We start from the raw sequence: 16,492 nt of genomic DNA, 5'->3' as shown, positions 1-16,492 counted from the left end.
AAGTTTCAATTAAACTAGTGTTCATTAAGTACTTGACAGTTGAATTTTTTCAAGTTACATAATTATAATCTAATTGTAAAAACAGAAATAATAAATGTATTGAATAAATAATAAAAAAATATTCGAATTAGACAAACAATCTCGCCATTTATTTGTAATTTTCTTTATTCCCCTCCTTGGATTAATTCCCCTTCTTTAAATAGAATACTCGTATGATTAGCACTAGACAGTATTTAAACCAGCGATCGCGATTATTGGCGCACTAGTTTCTAGTAAATACGAATAATAAAATGTTCGGTGTACTAATTACTATTTTAGTTTTTCAGAGCTTCTGTACTCATGCCCAAATTTTCAGGTATTTATTTTTCATTTAATTATATTTTTTTTTAATATTTAAATTTAAAAAATTTCCCGCCTAAATATTTTTTTTATTAAAAAAAAAACGCAGAATTAATTTAAAAATTTATTGAAATCTTAATTAATTTTTTAAGTTGTCAAAAAAATTTCAAATATTAAAACTCAAAACTCATAAAAAAAAATCTGGGCGTCGGTTGACCCTGCGGGCCAGCCCCGAAACTTCCCGCTGTTTTCGACCTCAAAGAGCTCGAAAACATTAGTGTAGATATATTTTCGAGCTCTTCGAGCTCGAAAATGCTATCACATGCAATTGTTTTTTTACGATCTTTTCAAGCTCTAACAAGTTACCTGTTATGCTGAAGTTTGAAAATTTAAGAATCGAAAATCATCAATGAAGCGGTTTTTAAAATTTAGTTCCTGATTATGTTCAGTAAAATAAGTGTATTGAGGCAGAAATCAATGTCAGGAATCAAAATCAAGATTTAAATAAGTTATGACTCATGTAAGAAACAATAAATTATGAAATATCCGATAAAAATATTAAAAACTACGTTTTATCGATTTTTTTGTTGATAATACGATTTAAACTAAAAACCAAGTTCGATGACATTATATCATCAAAAGAAACCATAAAAAAGATGAGTTGGTATGATATCAGGCACATATTAGTACGTTATATTATGATTTATCCGGAAAAATAACATGAAATGTTATTTTTTTAACTTTTCAACGCCGATATCTTTTGAACTAATCAATCGATTTTGATAGTTGACGTGGCAATCGGCGCGTTTTATTGAATTCTAGAGCTGATTAAAATTTGAAATCGATCGCGTCAGTCGTTTCGAAAATATTTAGAAAAAACCGTTTTTCACCATTTCTTTCTCCCGCGATAACTCTCGAACGAATTATCCGATTTTGATGTTTGAGGTGGCAATCGACGCTTTTTATTGAGTACTAGAGCTGATTAGATTTTGAAGTCGATCGTTATAAATCGTTTTTGAGAAATCAATAAAAAACTGAAAAAAAAAAATTTTTTTTTTTTCGTAATTCGCAAATATTTTCGAGTCTATTCGATCAAATAATCTGAAATTTTCAGGAAAGTTGATGGCTAACAAGCTCTTTCGATTGCCACCTCAACCATCCAAATCGATTCATTAGTTCAAAAGTTTCAAAGAGTTTACATACATACACACACACACACACGCACATACACACACACATACATACACACACTCGGACATCATTTTGAAAATAGTCAGAATAGCTTCCTAGGACCTCGAAACGTCGACATCTGATGAAAACTCGATTTTCGAAAATCGGGGTGAAAACAATAACTTCCCGAAATTTTTGAAAATCGTCGATTTTCTTAGCGGGAAGTTTAAAAAAGTAAAAGTTCAAAAAAATGATATTTTGAAAATGAAATAAAATAACTTTTTTTTTTTGTTAAAACAATATTTTGAAATCTGTTTAAATTAATTTAAAATTTCAAAAATCAAAATAGTTCCCGCTTATTCTTTTTGCATTTAATATATTTGACCTTGATTTTATTTGAGTTAATAATTATAATTATCACATGTAGAAAGTATTCGTATTAAATAATTTTTAATAAAATAATTAGATCGTACTTCAGTATCTCAAACTGTGTACCCATATCTATATATATATATATACATACACATATTTAAGAAGCCTGAGCAAAGCATAATTAGCATGATAAAAAAAATATTTAAAAATCGTATCGCATATGCGCAAACAAGCAATTTTATTTATCTACTAAAATCAATGATTAATCAAAACTCATTAATACCCTACTATATTCTAAATATATACATATATAATTATCACTTTACGTAAATTTAAAATTACACGTATCAATAAAAAAAACATGCGTCAGATATTTAATGATTTCTTGGAAGATATGGGAATTTATTACAAAAGCGAGTTTCTGATTACTGTTATTGAATCAATTAAAAAAATTCTTATCATTGACGACATTAATTCATTATTTATCAATACTTTAAGCTCGCCATGGAATTACAAATGTACTAATGGACAGTGTGTTAAATTTGAAACAATTAAAAATGAGTCGATATCTTCTTTGGAAGCTTGCCAACTCCTCTGCGGCGATGGCGGATTGTGGCCCAAACCAACAGGCCCTTATTACATCGGCAATTCTCTGGTTAATTTGAACCCTAGTAAAATAAAATTACATTTAATCAACTCGTCTTCAATTGCCGGGGATCTGCTTAAGCGCAAAGTCAACGCGCTCAAGATGAACCTAAAGAAATTTATCCGAAACCCGCGAAAACTTGTAGGGTTGGGTCTTGATATATATATCAAAGGGTTGATTAATGACAGTGACATGACTCTTAGGCTCAGTACCAAAGAAAGTTATAAATTGAAAATAAATAAACGCAAGAGTTCAGTAAGCGTAATAATAAGAGGGGAAAATTACTTTGGAGTACGAAATGCTCTGGAGACTTTGTCCCAACTGATAGTTTTCAATGATTTTGTTGATAAAATTCAAATAGCGACGAACGTTTCTATAATTGACGGTCCAGTTTACCCCTATCGTGGAATTTTACTGGATACGAGCCGCAATTATATCAGTAAAGAAGAAATATTGAAGACTATTGAGGCCATGGGAATGTCGAAACTGAATACATTCCATTGGCATCTGTCAGACTCACAGAGTTTTCCTTACGTCAGTCGATCCTGGCCAAATATGTCTAGATACGGAGCTTATTCGTCCAATAAAATCTACACTGAGAAAGATATCAAGGAGATCGTTAGCTTTGGGATTTATCAGGGCGTCCGAGTGATTCCAGAGCTGGATGCCCCGGCACATGTTGGCGAGGGCTGGCAATGGGTCGGCGATGATGCTCTGGCTTGTTTTCGTGGTGAGCCTTGGCCGTCATATTGCCAGGAACCACCTTGTGGTCAACTGAATCCCGCTAGTAACAGAGTCTATGAAGTGCTAGAAAGTCTTTACAAAGATCTGATGGACGATTTCAAGCCGGTGGTCTTTCACATGGGCGGGGACGAAGTGAATATCAACTGCTGGAACTCATCGGAGTCTATTAGAAAATTTGTCAGCAAAAAAGGATGGAGTTTAGACGCGTCTGGTTTTGTAAAACTTTGGCTTTTATTCCAACAGCGCGCGTATGATAAATTAAAATTGGCTGGTGGTGGTGAAGAAGTCAAGGCTGTTTTGTGGACGAGTAAGCTCACTGATGAAAATAATATTGAGTATTTGGACCCTGATAAATATATAATTCAAATATGGACGGCAGCTTATGATGACACGATCAGCAGACTTTTGCAGAATGACTTTCAAGTCATTTTTTCAAACTACGACGCGCTTTATCTTGACTGCGGGTAAGTCGAGCGTTCTGATGACTTATTAATTGACTGCGTGGTAAATTAAATCGGTAATGATTTAAATTTTTTATTTATAGCTTTGGAGCTTGGATTGGTGAAGGATCCAACTGGTGTTCGCCTTACAAAGGATGGAAAAAAATTTACGAAAATTCTCCTCTGAAAATAGTTAAGGAACACGGGGTTGAAAATAAAAAACATCTGATTCTTGGTAAATATCAAAGATTTTATTTTTAATCCAATGACGCGATTTCCGGGGACTCCAATGAAAAATCTTCCAAGGAAATTTGTCTTATACATTTTTCCGGAAGCTGAACAAAATCTTTGTAATGTATAATAATTTTAACAGGTGGAGAAGTTGCGTTATGGACGGAACAAGTTGACAGTACTTCAGTAGATTCACGTCTGTGGCCCAGATCAGCAGCTCTGGCTGAAAGATTGTGGGCAGAGCCATCATCATCATGGAGAAATGCAGAACCACGCATACTCCGTCATCGCGAACGTTTGGTAACCCGTGGAATTTTAGCTGATAGTTTAGAACCAGAATGGTGCAGACAAAATCCAGGGAACTGCAACTAGAAAATAAAATTTTAAAATCCACACTTTTATTTTATTTTTATAAAAAAAGAATTGACCAATAATTTAGATATCAAGAATAAAAAAATAAGTACGTGCCTAAATTTTTCAAAGTCGTTTAAAAATAATTTGTCTTATTGTCTTATCTGTTATTAATTAATTTTAATGAGTTTATTATTTCTAGTTTGACGTAGATCATTAACTTTTAACAAATAACTGAGACTCATGGTTTAACTTATCAGTAAAATGATGATATATACCCGCGTTAAATCAATGCCCCCAAGTTAATAATAATTACTTTAAAAACAGATTTTATTTAAACAAGTCTTCATTCAACAGAGTGAGCTTAACTGCTGCGTCTTAACGATCTAGTAATTAATTATAAATATTTAAGATGGCGAGCAAGTGTTACATATTTGAAATACTGTTTGTGTGTATAATGTTACAAGTATTACAAACTGTGACATCATCACAAGTTTTATGTTCAATTAAACTTCCAGAGGATAATCAAGAGATCCAGTACTTTACTAAAGAAGCCATAAAATTAATTCCAGCGTTTCGCAGAAGTCAAAGAGAGATAATAGTTTTACAAATCTTTGACCCATCCTTGTACATTACTTCTGATGAAAGGCGGTATGAATTTTATGTTATATATAAAAGAACTATGTGCGACAAGGGACAATTGAAAGATTCTTGCTTAAACTTAAATTATTGGTATGGAAAACAGTACTGCAAAATTAAAGTGTATACAAAAGCTGCTGAACCCATTACGGCTGAATGTAGCCACCGAATGAATGTGTACTTCTATATTAAAATATTTGGTCATCCTAAAAACTAAAGTTGTATTGATTGTAATTAACACTGCATTGTTAAAATAATTATTAAAGCTTGAAAATAAAATTTCAAAATGTTATTTAAATTTTCATGGAATTTTAAAAGTGAATTTGTTGCTGTCATTTAAATTTCTACTGAAAGTTTTAATTATTTTATAATTCTGATTAGCAGACAATTAACAGTTTTCAAATGATTTTTCTTTTTCAGCAAATCAATTATAAAAAAATCAAAATAAAAATATGCACATGCAGAAAATTTAAAAAACTACAGGTGCAATTTTTTCAAATATTTTTTTTTTATAATTTATCATTTGAAAAAAAAAATTCAAATAATTATTCAACTTCAAATAAATATTTGAATTCTCAGGATTTAAAAATCTCATTTTATAGAAAAATTACTAAACTTGACTATTACTTTGTGTTATTAAAAAAAAAAACTCTTATTGTCATAAAAATTTTCTACTGTTTTAAAAAATTGAAAAATCTTATTTTTGAAAGACAAATTTCCACAAGGATTTAAATTAAAAATTAACAAAATTTTTTTTCATTTAAAGATTTAAATATGTACTTCACCCCGCACATTTTCAAATTTATATTTCATTTAATAAACTAATGTGTTCATAAATTTATTATAATTGTAAAAAAATATGAAAATTAAAATTATTGATTAAATATAAAATAAAAAAATTTATGAATTAATTTTTATTTCTGTAATTAAAAATAAAAAAAAAAAATTCCTCTTTGAAATTAAGTATTTTATTACTAAATGATAATTTTCAAAAATTTTTTAATTAAATAAATGGAGGCTTAAAAATAAAAATGAAAAAAAAAAAAAAAAAAAAAAAATTTACGAAAAGTCCACGCATATACATTTTTTTAAAACTCTAAATTGGTAAGTAATCTTCAATTTCTGCTTAGGTATGACATCAATAACTAAAATAATAATTAATTTGATTTTTTATCAATAAGTCAACTGATTAATTTTTATACTTCGGTTCTTCGTGACGCATCTCGTCTAATTGAAATAATTGCTGTAAATTAAACCAACTTGTTACTTAACAGTAACAAAAATTGCGTATTAACAATTGTCAATTAATTAACAATTACACTATAGACGATAAAAAAAATATATTGTGAGTATTAAAGATAACAAAAATATAAATAGCAACAATTAGCAGGTACATAACCTTATGTTATTGAACCGGTATCATTTTCAGCTGACAACTCACAAAAAATGAGAGAAAAATTGCCCGAGACGATAAACTTTCCCAAGGAAGAAGAGAAACTTCTTAAATTTTGGGCTGACAATGACGTTTTTCAAAACAGCCTGCGGTTATCAAAAGGACGTCAGCGGTATTCATTTTACGATGGGCCGCCTTTCGCCACGGGTCTGCCTCACTATGGACACATACTAGCCGGCACAATAAAAGACGTGGTGACCCGTTATGCCCACCAGGACGGCTACTACGTGGAGCGACGTTTTGGCTGGGACACGCACGGTCTGCCAGTCGAATTCGAGGTAGAGAAAGCTCTGGGCATCAAAGGTCCTGAGGATGTCGCTAAAATGGGCATCGATAATTACAACAAAGAGTGCCGTAGCATTGTGATGAAGTACTCTGGGGATTGGGAGAAAATAATAGGACGCATGGGCCGTTGGATCGATTTCAAAAACGACTACAAGACTTTGTACCCATGGTTCATGGAGTCTGTCTGGTGGGTCTTCAAAGAACTGTACAACAAAGGTCTGGTTTATCAGGGAGTCAAGGTGATGCCCTTCTCCACGGGCTGCAACACACCTCTGTCCAACTTTGAAGCAGGCTTAAATTACAAAGAAGTTATTGACCCATCAATTTACGTGGCTTTCCCACTTAAAGACGAGCCAGGCGTGTCACTGATCGCTTGGACGACTACTCCATGGACATTACCCAGCAACTTGGCGCTCTGTTGTAATCCAAACTTCGAGTACGTGCTGGTGAAAGACAAGGTGTCACGCAAGACTTACATTCTGCTGAAGTCTGCGCTGGCTCAGGTGTACAAGTCTGATGATCTTTACGAAATAATTGGCAAGAAAATGGGCTCTGAGCTTAAAGGAAAACGTTACGAGCCGCCGTTCAATTACTTTGAGCACTTGAGATCCCAAGGAGCTTTCCAGGTGCTCAATGACTCGTATGTTACTGCTGAAACTGGTACTGGAATTGTTCATCAGGCTCCGTACTTTGGTGAGGACGATTATCGGTGTAATTTGCAAGCTGGCATCATCACCAAGGACCAGAATCCCATTTGTCCAGTTGACAGTTGCGGTAAATTTACTGAACAAGTTAAAGACTTTAGCGGGATGTATGTAAAAGACGCAGACAAGGAAATTATCAAGGTTCTGCTTGCTAATGGCAAGTGCCTCAAGTACGCGGGATGTAGTCACAGTTATCCGTACTGCTGGAGATCAGACACTCCGTTGATTTACAAAGCCGTGCCCTCCTGGTTCATCAGAGTCGAGAGCATCAAGGACAAGTTGCTGTCAACGACCGCTGAGACTTACTGGGTGCCAGATTATGTAAAGGACAAACGTTTTGGAAACTGGTTACGCGACGCACGTGACTGGGCTGTCAGTCGCAATCGTTACTGGGGCAATCCGATGCCTCTTTGGATCTCTGATGACAAAAAGGAAGTTGTCTGCGTGGGAAGCATCGCCGAGCTCGAGGAGTTGACTGGTACCAAAGTGACGGACATCCATCGCGAAAGTATTGACCACTTGACAATTCCATCAAGACGTGGCCCAAACTATGGAGTCCTCAAACGTATCCCCGAGATATTCGATTGCTGGTTCGAATCGGGGTCGATGCCGTACGCCCAGATGAACTACCCGTTTGATAGAGTCAAAGATTTCGAAGAAAGTTTCCCGGCGGATTTCATTGCCGAGGGTATTGATCAAACTCGCGGGTGGTTTTACACACTCTTAGTCATCTCTACGGCTCTGTTTGATAAGCCGCCGTTCAAAAATCTCGTCTGCAATGGATTAGTCCTGGCAGCTGACGGACAAAAAATGTCCAAGAGTAAGAAAAATTATCCTGACCCCATGGAAATTATCAATCGTTTCGGTGCTGATGCGCTGAGATTATATTTGATAAACTCCCCGGTCGTAAGAGCAGAAAATTTACGTTTCAAGGAAGAAGGAGTTCGTGATGTCATCAAAGACGTTTTTCTACCTTGGTTTAATGCTTTCCGGTTTCTGAATCAAAATATCGAGCGATTTGAGACTGAAGAAAAGTGTAAATTTGTGTTTTATGATGACGAGATGATAAATGTCTCGGATAATATCATGGACAAGTGGATTTTGTCATTCACTCAGACGCTGCTGAAGCTCCTGAAGGAAGAGATGAAAGCCTACAGGCTGTACAACGTTGTTCCGAAGCTGGTCAAGTACATCGACAATCTGACCAACTGGTATGTGCGTATGAACCGGAAACGTATCAAGGGCGAAGGCGGAACCAAAGACTGCGAGCATGCTTTGAACACTCTTTTCTACGTGATCTACACGATGGTGCGTATCAACGCTCCATTCACGCCGTTCCTCAGTGAATTTATGTATCAGCGACTGCTACCCTGGTTGCCCAAGACGAAGAACAACGAGAGTGTGCACTACCAGATGATACCAGCCCCGCGAGAACAATTGATCAATGAGGAAATAGAACGTGCTGTCTATCACATGCAGACTGTCATTGATCTCGGTCGCATTGTACGTGATCGCAAGACTATTCCAGTCAAGTATCCACTGCCAGAGGTAGTTATCATTCATCAAGATCCGCTGATTCTCGAGGAAATAGTTCGGCTTAAATCGTACATTCTGGAAGAGCTCAATGTCAAGGAGATGACCGTGACGACGGACAAACAAAAGTACGGAGTCGTCTTGCGTGCTGAGCCGGACCACAAGACTCTGGGAGTCAGACTACGAGGAGAATTTAAAGCTATGATTACAGCCATCAAAGAACTTACTGATGATCAGCTGCAAGAGTTTCTGGTGAAGAAAGAGATTGTTGTAAATCAGTATGTACTTGAAGAGGAAGACTTGAGGCTGATGTTCAGCTTCTCTGGACCGACTGCCGAGCAACTGTCCCAGAGGTACGAAGCCCACAGCGAAGGAAATATTTTGATTCTGCTGGATATCACGCCAGATGAGTCGATGCAGGATGAAGGCATTGCCAGAGAAATAATTAATAGAGTACAGAAATTGAGGAAGAAGGCCCAATTGGTACCTACTGATGCTGTTGATGTCTACTACGAGATAAAAGACTCCTACAGCATGCTGAAGAAAGTCATTGACAGCTACAAAGAATTTATTGAGAGCACTACCAAGACACCGCAGCGTGAGTTGAAGGAGATGACCAGCGATGCTGATGTTATTGTTGAAGAAATGCAGAAGATCAAGGGAGTAGACATGAACTTGGTGTTGGTCAAGAGAGCCGGCAGCGGAGGAAAGAGACGGAGTGAGCCATTCCTCAAGTTTGTTAATGTCAAGCTGGTTGATGTCGAGTCAGTTGATGCCAAGTCTGGCGAACTCGGAGTTGTTTTACTCCAGAGTCCTAGAACTGGTGACACCATTGGCTACCAGCAGCTCCGAGATGAGGTTCGTGTGCTATTTGGACTCTATGACAAGACATTCGAGCTGTACAATGAAAAGAACTCGCTCTCTGAGACAGCGGATTTGTTGGCGTTGCACAGGAAGTGTATTCTGGTGGCCAACTCGGGAAAGACTGATGCTGGTGACGAGAAGGCCAGCGCTCCAGCTTGCGCGTTCGTTAACGTCAAGTGTGACAGCAAACAAGTCACGGTCATGTTGGAGAATCCCCGAGGTAAATATCCAGTCAGCTCGGGACAGCTGAAGAAAAAATTGGACTCTCTGTTCGAAGGATTTGAATTTCTGGTTCCTGATGCTGATTCTCTTGTTGCTCAGCTTGACGGATCAGTCTTGGAGCCTTTTAAATAAATTTGTAAATAAATAGCTTTGTAAAAAAATATGGCGGATTTCTATAAAAAAGAAGAATCGGGAGTTTGCTTATTTAAATTTGAACGAATTATCAAATAAATTATTTATTACTACTTTAAAATAATTTTACAATGAAAATAATATTAATTAATATCGTCTTACTTTATAAATTTAATTTAACAGAAAAAAAATAAATTTAAAAATAACGGTGACGTGATAATTTTTTTTTGCAACTATTTCTTCTTAATTAACAATTATTGTTCAACAATTACGTGACTTTTTCGTATAGATGGATAGTTGTACGAATAAACAATAAAAAATACAACATAGTTGCATATATATATATTAATTTTTAATATAACTATTTGAACATTATGATGATAATAATAATTTATGTAACTTTGATCACCGGACAAATTCAAACTTTTGAATCGATTTATTTATCTTTTAATGATTAATTTGGCCAGTAATTATTTTTTATTAATACAGATTATTATTTTTCGACTCATAAATAAACATTTCAATAGATTTATATAAATTACTCAATATCTTTTTTTTACAACTAAGTACAACAAAACAAGTTTGTTTTATTCAATCACATAAAATATTTTTTTTTATTTTTATTTTTTATTTGAATGCTTCAAGCACAAAAAATTACAAGAAAGCTGTCAATTGACAATTAAGTTTTCTGATTGTCTTCAGGAAAAAAATTACCAGATATGATCATATATATGGTCATTTATATCTGATCATATATTTAAAACCGTCTTATCTGATTATTTATATAGATATGATTAGATATAAACATATCTGATTTGTATGATATCTGACATTTGATCATATATTGCTAAATATATGGTCACATGGGCAATTATATCTGATTATTTATATAAACATGATTATATATGATCATATCTGACATATGATCATATACTTCTCTGTATATGGTCACATATGGACATCTGAATATGATAAGATGTTTAAAATGGCCCTATCTAATAATATTCATAAATAAGTGATCATATATGATCATATCTGATGGTAATATGCTCATATCTAATATTAATATGGTTCGATCTGACATGTCATCATATATAACATATATTGCCATGTATATGATCAAATATAGACATTTATATCTGATCAGATATTAAAAACGACCCTATCTGATAATATTCTTATAGACACGATCAGATATGGCCATACCTAATGTCATATATGGGTATTTATATCTGATCAGATACTAAAAACGACCCTATGTAATAATATTCATACAGAAGTGAGCATATATGACCATATCTGATATATATGACCATATCTGGTATCATATATAATCATATCGGACATATGACCATATATTTCCACTACATAGTCCAATATTGACATTTATATCTGATATCATATAAAATCATATCTGATATCACATATAATCATATCTGACACATGACCATATATTTCCACTACATAGTCAAATATTAACATTTATATCTGATCAGATAGTAAAAATAACCATATCTGATATCATATAAAATCATATCTGATATTACGTATAACATGATCAGATATAAAGCTATATCTACTCCTGTGTCTTCATTTTTGACCGTAAATCAGATCAAACATAATTAGATATATCAGATATGATCATACATAAAATTATTTACTAAAATACTAAATGAGGTTCATTTTTTCTTGAGAACAGTATTAGTAAATAATTTTTCAAATACAAAAACTGTCAACTGACAGCTGAAATTGACAACAAAAATTAAAAAAAAAAACAATCAGTCGTGTAAATGGTGCCTCGATACCGAAAAATTATTTAAATATATAAATTTATAATTCCACGACAGCAAATTATTCATAAAAAAAAAAAGTTATTATTTATTCAACTTCCCTCAAGCTCTCTTGATCAGGAAAAAAATTACCGAAGAGAGCGAGAGTAAACATTGCAGTGAGTGCATACAATGCCATGGTAGTTGTTACTGTAAATAGTTGGGCGTAATGATACCGTGAGTACCACGCGATAGCCAATACCAGAGTTAAAATACTGACTAATAATCTACTTAGATCCCATTCCTGGTGCAGAGAACTTACACCAGGACTATCACCGCCCGGTAAATTTTGAAATGACTGATTACTGTTACCGTTACTTGAATACCGCGATGAACTTGTGCTCGATTGCGTCGATGTTGGTAACAGAGGCTGATGAACAAGACAGTGGACAACACAATTATGAAACAGTCCACATTTTTCCAGTGTCTCACTGTCTGGTTGTAATACTTGTCCATTAAATACTAAGCGTACCCGTTTCTGGGCATCCAATTCAACTTGAAAGTGTCGTCTGCAATAAATAAATCATTTAATTCAAAATTCTATATCATCTTCCTTACTCAAGACTTGTCACCTTTTAAATTCACTCAACATTTCTTTCAAACGTCCGGTGACTATTTTCTGGTCATCATTTATAAACTTCAACTTAATCGTTATCTCATTGTCTTCATTGCAAATATCCTGAGGGGAATCACCAGCTGGCGCTGGTTCAGGCCCTGACTGTTCAGCTTCATCAGGTTTATCATTATCACTGCTCGTTGATAACTTGACAGGTCTGTGTAATAAATTGCTGTCATCATTCAATGAATCCATAGCTTCTATAAGTACTTGCTCCGAAGTTGCTGTCCCTGTTGCCAGTGAACCTGTGGCTTCTGCCGTAGCTTAAATATAAATAAAGTCAATCTGCTGTCAAGTTTACATCAACTTGATGGGAAAACTTTTCAGTACAATGAACGCTAATTTTACTGCAGGTCAATGTAAATTCACTAGTACGATTTGAAGTCAAGTTGACGTAAATTTTAAATTAAACTGGGTGAAAAAAAATTCAACAGCAGAAGTTATTTTAAAATTAAAAGTCAGATTGCAGCTGCAGATTTATGTCAACTTGACATTTCACTTGACTGTAATTAATTATCTTACCTTGTTGATTATCAACAGGACAATTTTCCTCAGGTTCATTACTGCTGCTATTACTTGGTACGATTGTCTCCTCACTCGACTCCTCCGCACTCGAATTTCTGTTATCAATAATTCTACTTGATGAATTATTGGCACGTAGTTCAGCGATACGTGTACGTGTTCTATGTTGTAATATTAATACTGTACGTATCAATGGTTGTTCGGATATATTTGTCGAACACCATGCTATCCAACCAATTAATATCACACCAACAACAATAAAAAAATCTGTCACTTCATCACCAACTCCTTCAATTAAAGTCATTTTTAAATTTATTATTTTTTATCTGAAATAAATTATACTATTAATTTTTATGACAGTAAAAATAATTATTTTGTTATTAATAATGATGATTATAAAAATATGTTATTGATATGTGCAATAAATAATTTATTGAAAAATAATAATAATAATAATTTAATGAAAGTATTGAAAAGTGGAAACCTACTTACTGGTAATTGCTGTTATATATTTTGTAATATTAATATTGTGGAGAATAAATATGAATAATTTAATATTTTATATTTATATTATAGATTTTTATTTATATCTGACACTTAGAACGTAATATATTTTTACAAACTATATTTATTTTAACTGATAAATAATATGTATATATTTGGTTATTCTTATATATTTTTATTCTATGGTCATAGATTTTAGTTTAACACGACATGCATCATCACTTATTATTATTTTTAATAACAAATTCTACCGCAATTGCGCTCTTTTTAAGAATTCCCGCGCTTTTTTTTAATTTTAATTTTTAAACAAGTAAATAAATAAATTAATTATTTAAATGAATAATTGACAGTTAGTTAAAAATTTATCACTTATAATTACTACTCATTACGAATTCTGCCACTATTGCGCTCTTTTTAAAAATTCCCGCGCTTTTTTAAAATTCGAATTTTTAAATAAGAATAAATTAATTGATTAAATAACAAATTGACAGCTGTCTGGAAATTTATGTCAAATTTTTCAATAAAATAAGAATATTTGCAGTTAAGGCCATTCTCCAAGGGTGCCCCCCACCTTTTTCCAAAAAATGTGGCGCTGCCTGGTGACCGGCAGCCGCACTAAAAAAAGTACTAGAGCTGAAAAACTTTTTCGTATCATTGAAAAAGTAATAAAAGAAGATATGTACCGTAGTTGTTTAATAATTGATTATTCATTTGATTAATCATGATTGATTTTAATATTAAATTTCCTTCGAACCCTTCTGTGAAAATTTGAAAATTAAATAAATAAATAAATATTTTAATTTGTAAAAGTTCTGATCGTAAAAAATTATTAAAGATCAAAACCGTCAGGGTAAATAAAAATTAGCTAGATATGTATCTGGCTAAAAGTAGGTAAAAATCAGCTATATATAGTGTGCACACTTGGTGAATGGCCTTAGAATAATTGCGCGAAAACTTGCGCGCATGCGCGGGAAAAAAGTAAAAATACCACAACCTAAAATTCTTCAATAATTAAATTAAAAATACACTTGTGATTATTGTAAGAATTTAAAAAAATAATTAAAAGTATATATGTAATTATAATTATAATTAAATAATAATAAATGTATCCATTAATGAAATTAATAAGCAACAAACAATTGAAATTATTAATAAGAAAATGTTCAACTGCAGCAAAAATAAATAATAATAATAATTGTAAAAAATATTCACCAGAAATAGAATTAATAGGCCGCAAATATAAAACAGATGATTGGACGAACTTGACATCTAAAATAATATCAAAGTTAAATAAAAATCTTCACACAACTGAGTACCACCCGCTGTCACATGTCCGTCAAAAAATAGTCAATTTTTTCTACAAAAATTACCGTAACAAATGTGGGAACCCAGTATTCAGCGTGTGCGACAATTTGTCACCAGTAGTAAGTGTCCAGCAAAATTTTGATTCCCTCCTGATACCTGGGGATCATGTCAGTCGCAGCAAGAATGACTGCTACTACGTCAATAGCGACACAATGTTACGAGCGCACACGACAGCACATCAAGCAGAACTGATAGCGATGGGTCTCGATAATTTTTTGATAATCGGTGACGTTTATCGGCGAGATGAAATAGATGCCACGCATTACCCAGTCTTCCATCAGGTTGACGCTGTCAGACTCTGCACGCGGGATGAAGTCTTCAAAAATGTCAACAACTCGGACAATCTGAAACTTTTTGAGTCTAATGGCAGAGAGAGTGATGAGAAACAAATTGTCCATACTCTGGAAGCCGTCAAAATAATGGAACACGAACTTAAAAGTGTTCTCGTAGGTCTCGCTCAAGCACTTTTTGGTCAAGGTAATTTTTTTTGACATCAATTTGATATTCTTGTAGCTGATGAAATTCCCAGTTGAATGAGTACCCACAACAATATATTTTGTTCAAATAATTGGTCACTTGTTGGTATGACCATTTACCCCAGGATATTGATTTCCAAAGCAAGTATATCGATGTTGGTACTCTTTCGAGAGGAAATTCCATCACGGATCCAAATGTCCTGTCAATTATTCCCTGAAAAAAAATTTTATTTTTTTTCTAGATGTCAAATACCGTTGGGTCATTCAGTATTTTCCATTCACTCACCCGTCATGGGAGCTGGAGGTGTTTTATAACGACCAGTGGATTGAAGTCCTGGGCTGCGGTATCGTCAGACACGAGATTTTGAAAAACTGCGGAGTTACTGATCGTATTGGTTGGGCATTTGGTCTAGGTCTTGAAAGATTGGCCATGTGCTTTTATAATATCTCAGACATCAGGCTGTTCTGGAGCCAGGACACTGGATTTTTAAATCAGTTCAAGTTTGATGATCCTGATACGCCAGTTAAATACAAGGTACCAGTTGATAGACATTTTTTTAAATATTTTTCTTTATTGTGTAATTTTTTCAGCCCATCAGCATTTACCCGCAGCTTGCTAATGACATAAGTTTCTGGCTACCGGACAATGAGTACTCGCCGAATGATTTCTATGACCTAGCCCGCGAGCACGGCGGTGATATAATAGAACAAATAACACTGATAGATGAATTTACTCATCCGAAAACCAAAAAGGTGTCGCATTGCTACAGAATTATTTACCGGCACATGGAACGCACTCTTACCCAAAAAGAAGTCACTTCTGTACATACAAAAATCCAAGAAGCTGCTGCTAGCGAACTTAACGTCACTCTTCGTATTAAATAATTAAATTTTACTGTAAATTACATTCGCTATTTTATTTTAATTTAGGTAGATTAATAAAAATTATTTTATTTAATATAATACTTTATTAATTGCAATTATTAAGAACAATAAAGCAAATTATAATATTTTATCTACATAAAAAAAATCAAATTAATTATTATTATAATTTA

The 16,492-nt window shown here is 33.6% G+C and overlaps 4 protein-coding genes across 5 annotated transcripts; 3 read left to right on the top strand and 1 right to left on the bottom strand.

The window, feature by feature from the left end:
* The first annotated feature begins 245 nt into the window (after positions 1-245).
* On the top strand, positions 246-5,230 carry LOC103578656 (chitooligosaccharidolytic beta-N-acetylglucosaminidase). The gene is made up of 4 exons (XM_008559806.2): positions 246-355; positions 2,380-3,735; positions 3,816-3,946; positions 4,085-5,230. Exons 1-4 carry the CDS (start codon positions 291-293, stop codon positions 4,312-4,314), a joined length of 1,782 nt encoding a protein of 593 aa, XP_008558028.1. The 5' UTR covers positions 246-290; the 3' UTR covers positions 4,315-5,230.
* Positions 5,231-6,009: 779 nt separating this feature from the next.
* LOC103578654 (isoleucine--tRNA ligase, cytoplasmic-like) lies at positions 6,010-10,733 on the top strand. The gene is made up of 2 exons (XM_053742041.1): positions 6,010-6,277; positions 6,362-10,733. Exon 2 carries the CDS (start codon positions 6,379-6,381, stop codon positions 10,123-10,125), a length of 3,747 nt encoding a protein of 1,248 aa, XP_053598016.1. The 5' UTR covers positions 6,010-6,277; positions 6,362-6,378; the 3' UTR covers positions 10,126-10,733.
* A 38-nt stretch (positions 10,734-10,771) lies between these two features.
* On the bottom strand, positions 10,772-13,748 carry LOC103578655 (transmembrane and ubiquitin-like domain-containing protein 1). 2 transcript variants are annotated; one of them, XM_014444119.2, is made up of 4 exons: positions 13,581-13,748; positions 13,093-13,418; positions 12,527-12,833; positions 10,772-12,463 (listed from the first exon to the last, which is right to left on the bottom strand). In XM_014444119.2, the coding sequence occupies exons 2-4, from the start codon at positions 13,394-13,396 to the stop codon at positions 12,004-12,006; spliced, it is 1,071 nt and encodes a 356-aa protein (XP_014299605.1). In that variant the 5' UTR covers positions 13,397-13,418; positions 13,581-13,748; the 3' UTR covers positions 10,772-12,003. The 2 variants fall into 2 exon arrangements, with proteins under 2 accessions (XP_014299605.1, XP_008558026.1); XM_008559804.3 differs by having other exon boundaries at positions 13,585-13,748.
* Positions 13,749-14,215: 467 nt separating this feature from the next.
* On the top strand, positions 14,216-16,427 carry LOC103578660 (probable phenylalanine--tRNA ligase, mitochondrial). The gene is made up of 3 exons (XM_053742040.1): positions 14,216-15,438; positions 15,680-15,972; positions 16,029-16,427. The coding sequence occupies exons 1-3, from the start codon at positions 14,700-14,702 to the stop codon at positions 16,320-16,322; spliced, it is 1,326 nt and encodes a 441-aa protein (XP_053598015.1). The 5' UTR covers positions 14,216-14,699; the 3' UTR covers positions 16,323-16,427.
* The last annotated feature ends 65 nt before the right edge of the window (positions 16,428-16,492 follow it).

This window comes from Microplitis demolitor, chromosome 9 (assembly GCF_026212275.2).
Source record: "Microplitis demolitor isolate Queensland-Clemson2020A chromosome 9, iyMicDemo2.1a, whole genome shotgun sequence".
Classification (NCBI taxonomy): Eukaryota; Metazoa; Arthropoda; class Insecta; order Hymenoptera; family Braconidae; genus Microplitis; species Microplitis demolitor.
The sequence above is the reverse complement of the archived record's forward strand: the minus strand, read 5'-3'. Positions and strand labels throughout refer to the sequence as shown.

Bases quoted from the DNA above. Each gene is read 5' to 3' on its own strand.
- LOC103578656 (XM_008559806.2), top strand. From the start codon at position 291: ATGTTCGGTGTACTAATTACTATTTTAGTTTTTCAGAGCTTCTGTACT. The intron at 356-2,379 runs GTATTTATTTTT...CAATACTTTAAG, and splicing joins ACTCATGCCCAAATTTTCAG to CTCGCCATGGAATTACAAAT. The intron at 3,736-3,815 runs GTAAGTCGAGCG...TTTTATTTATAG, and splicing joins GCGCTTTATCTTGACTGCGG to CTTTGGAGCTTGGATTGGTG.
- LOC103578654 (XM_053742041.1), top strand. From the start codon at position 6,379: ATGAGAGAAAAATTGCCCGAGACGATAAACTTTCCCAAGGAAGAAGAG.
- LOC103578655 (XM_014444119.2), bottom strand. From the start codon at position 13,396: ATGACTTTAATTGAAGGAGTTGGTGATGAAGTGACAGATTTTTTTATT. The intron at 12,834-13,092 runs GTAAGATAATTA...TTTATATTTAAG, and splicing joins TCCTGTTGATAATCAACAAG to CTACGGCAGAAGCCACAGGT. The intron at 12,464-12,526 runs GTGACAAGTCTT...TATTTATTGCAG, and splicing joins ATGTTGAGTGAATTTAAAAG to ACGACACTTTCAAGTTGAAT.
- LOC103578660 (XM_053742040.1), top strand. From the start codon at position 14,700: ATGTATCCATTAATGAAATTAATAAGCAACAAACAATTGAAATTATTA. The intron at 15,439-15,679 runs GTAATTTTTTTT...TTTTTTTTCTAG, and splicing joins TCAAGCACTTTTTGGTCAAG to ATGTCAAATACCGTTGGGTC. The intron at 15,973-16,028 runs GTACCAGTTGAT...TAATTTTTTCAG, and splicing joins ATACGCCAGTTAAATACAAG to CCCATCAGCATTTACCCGCA.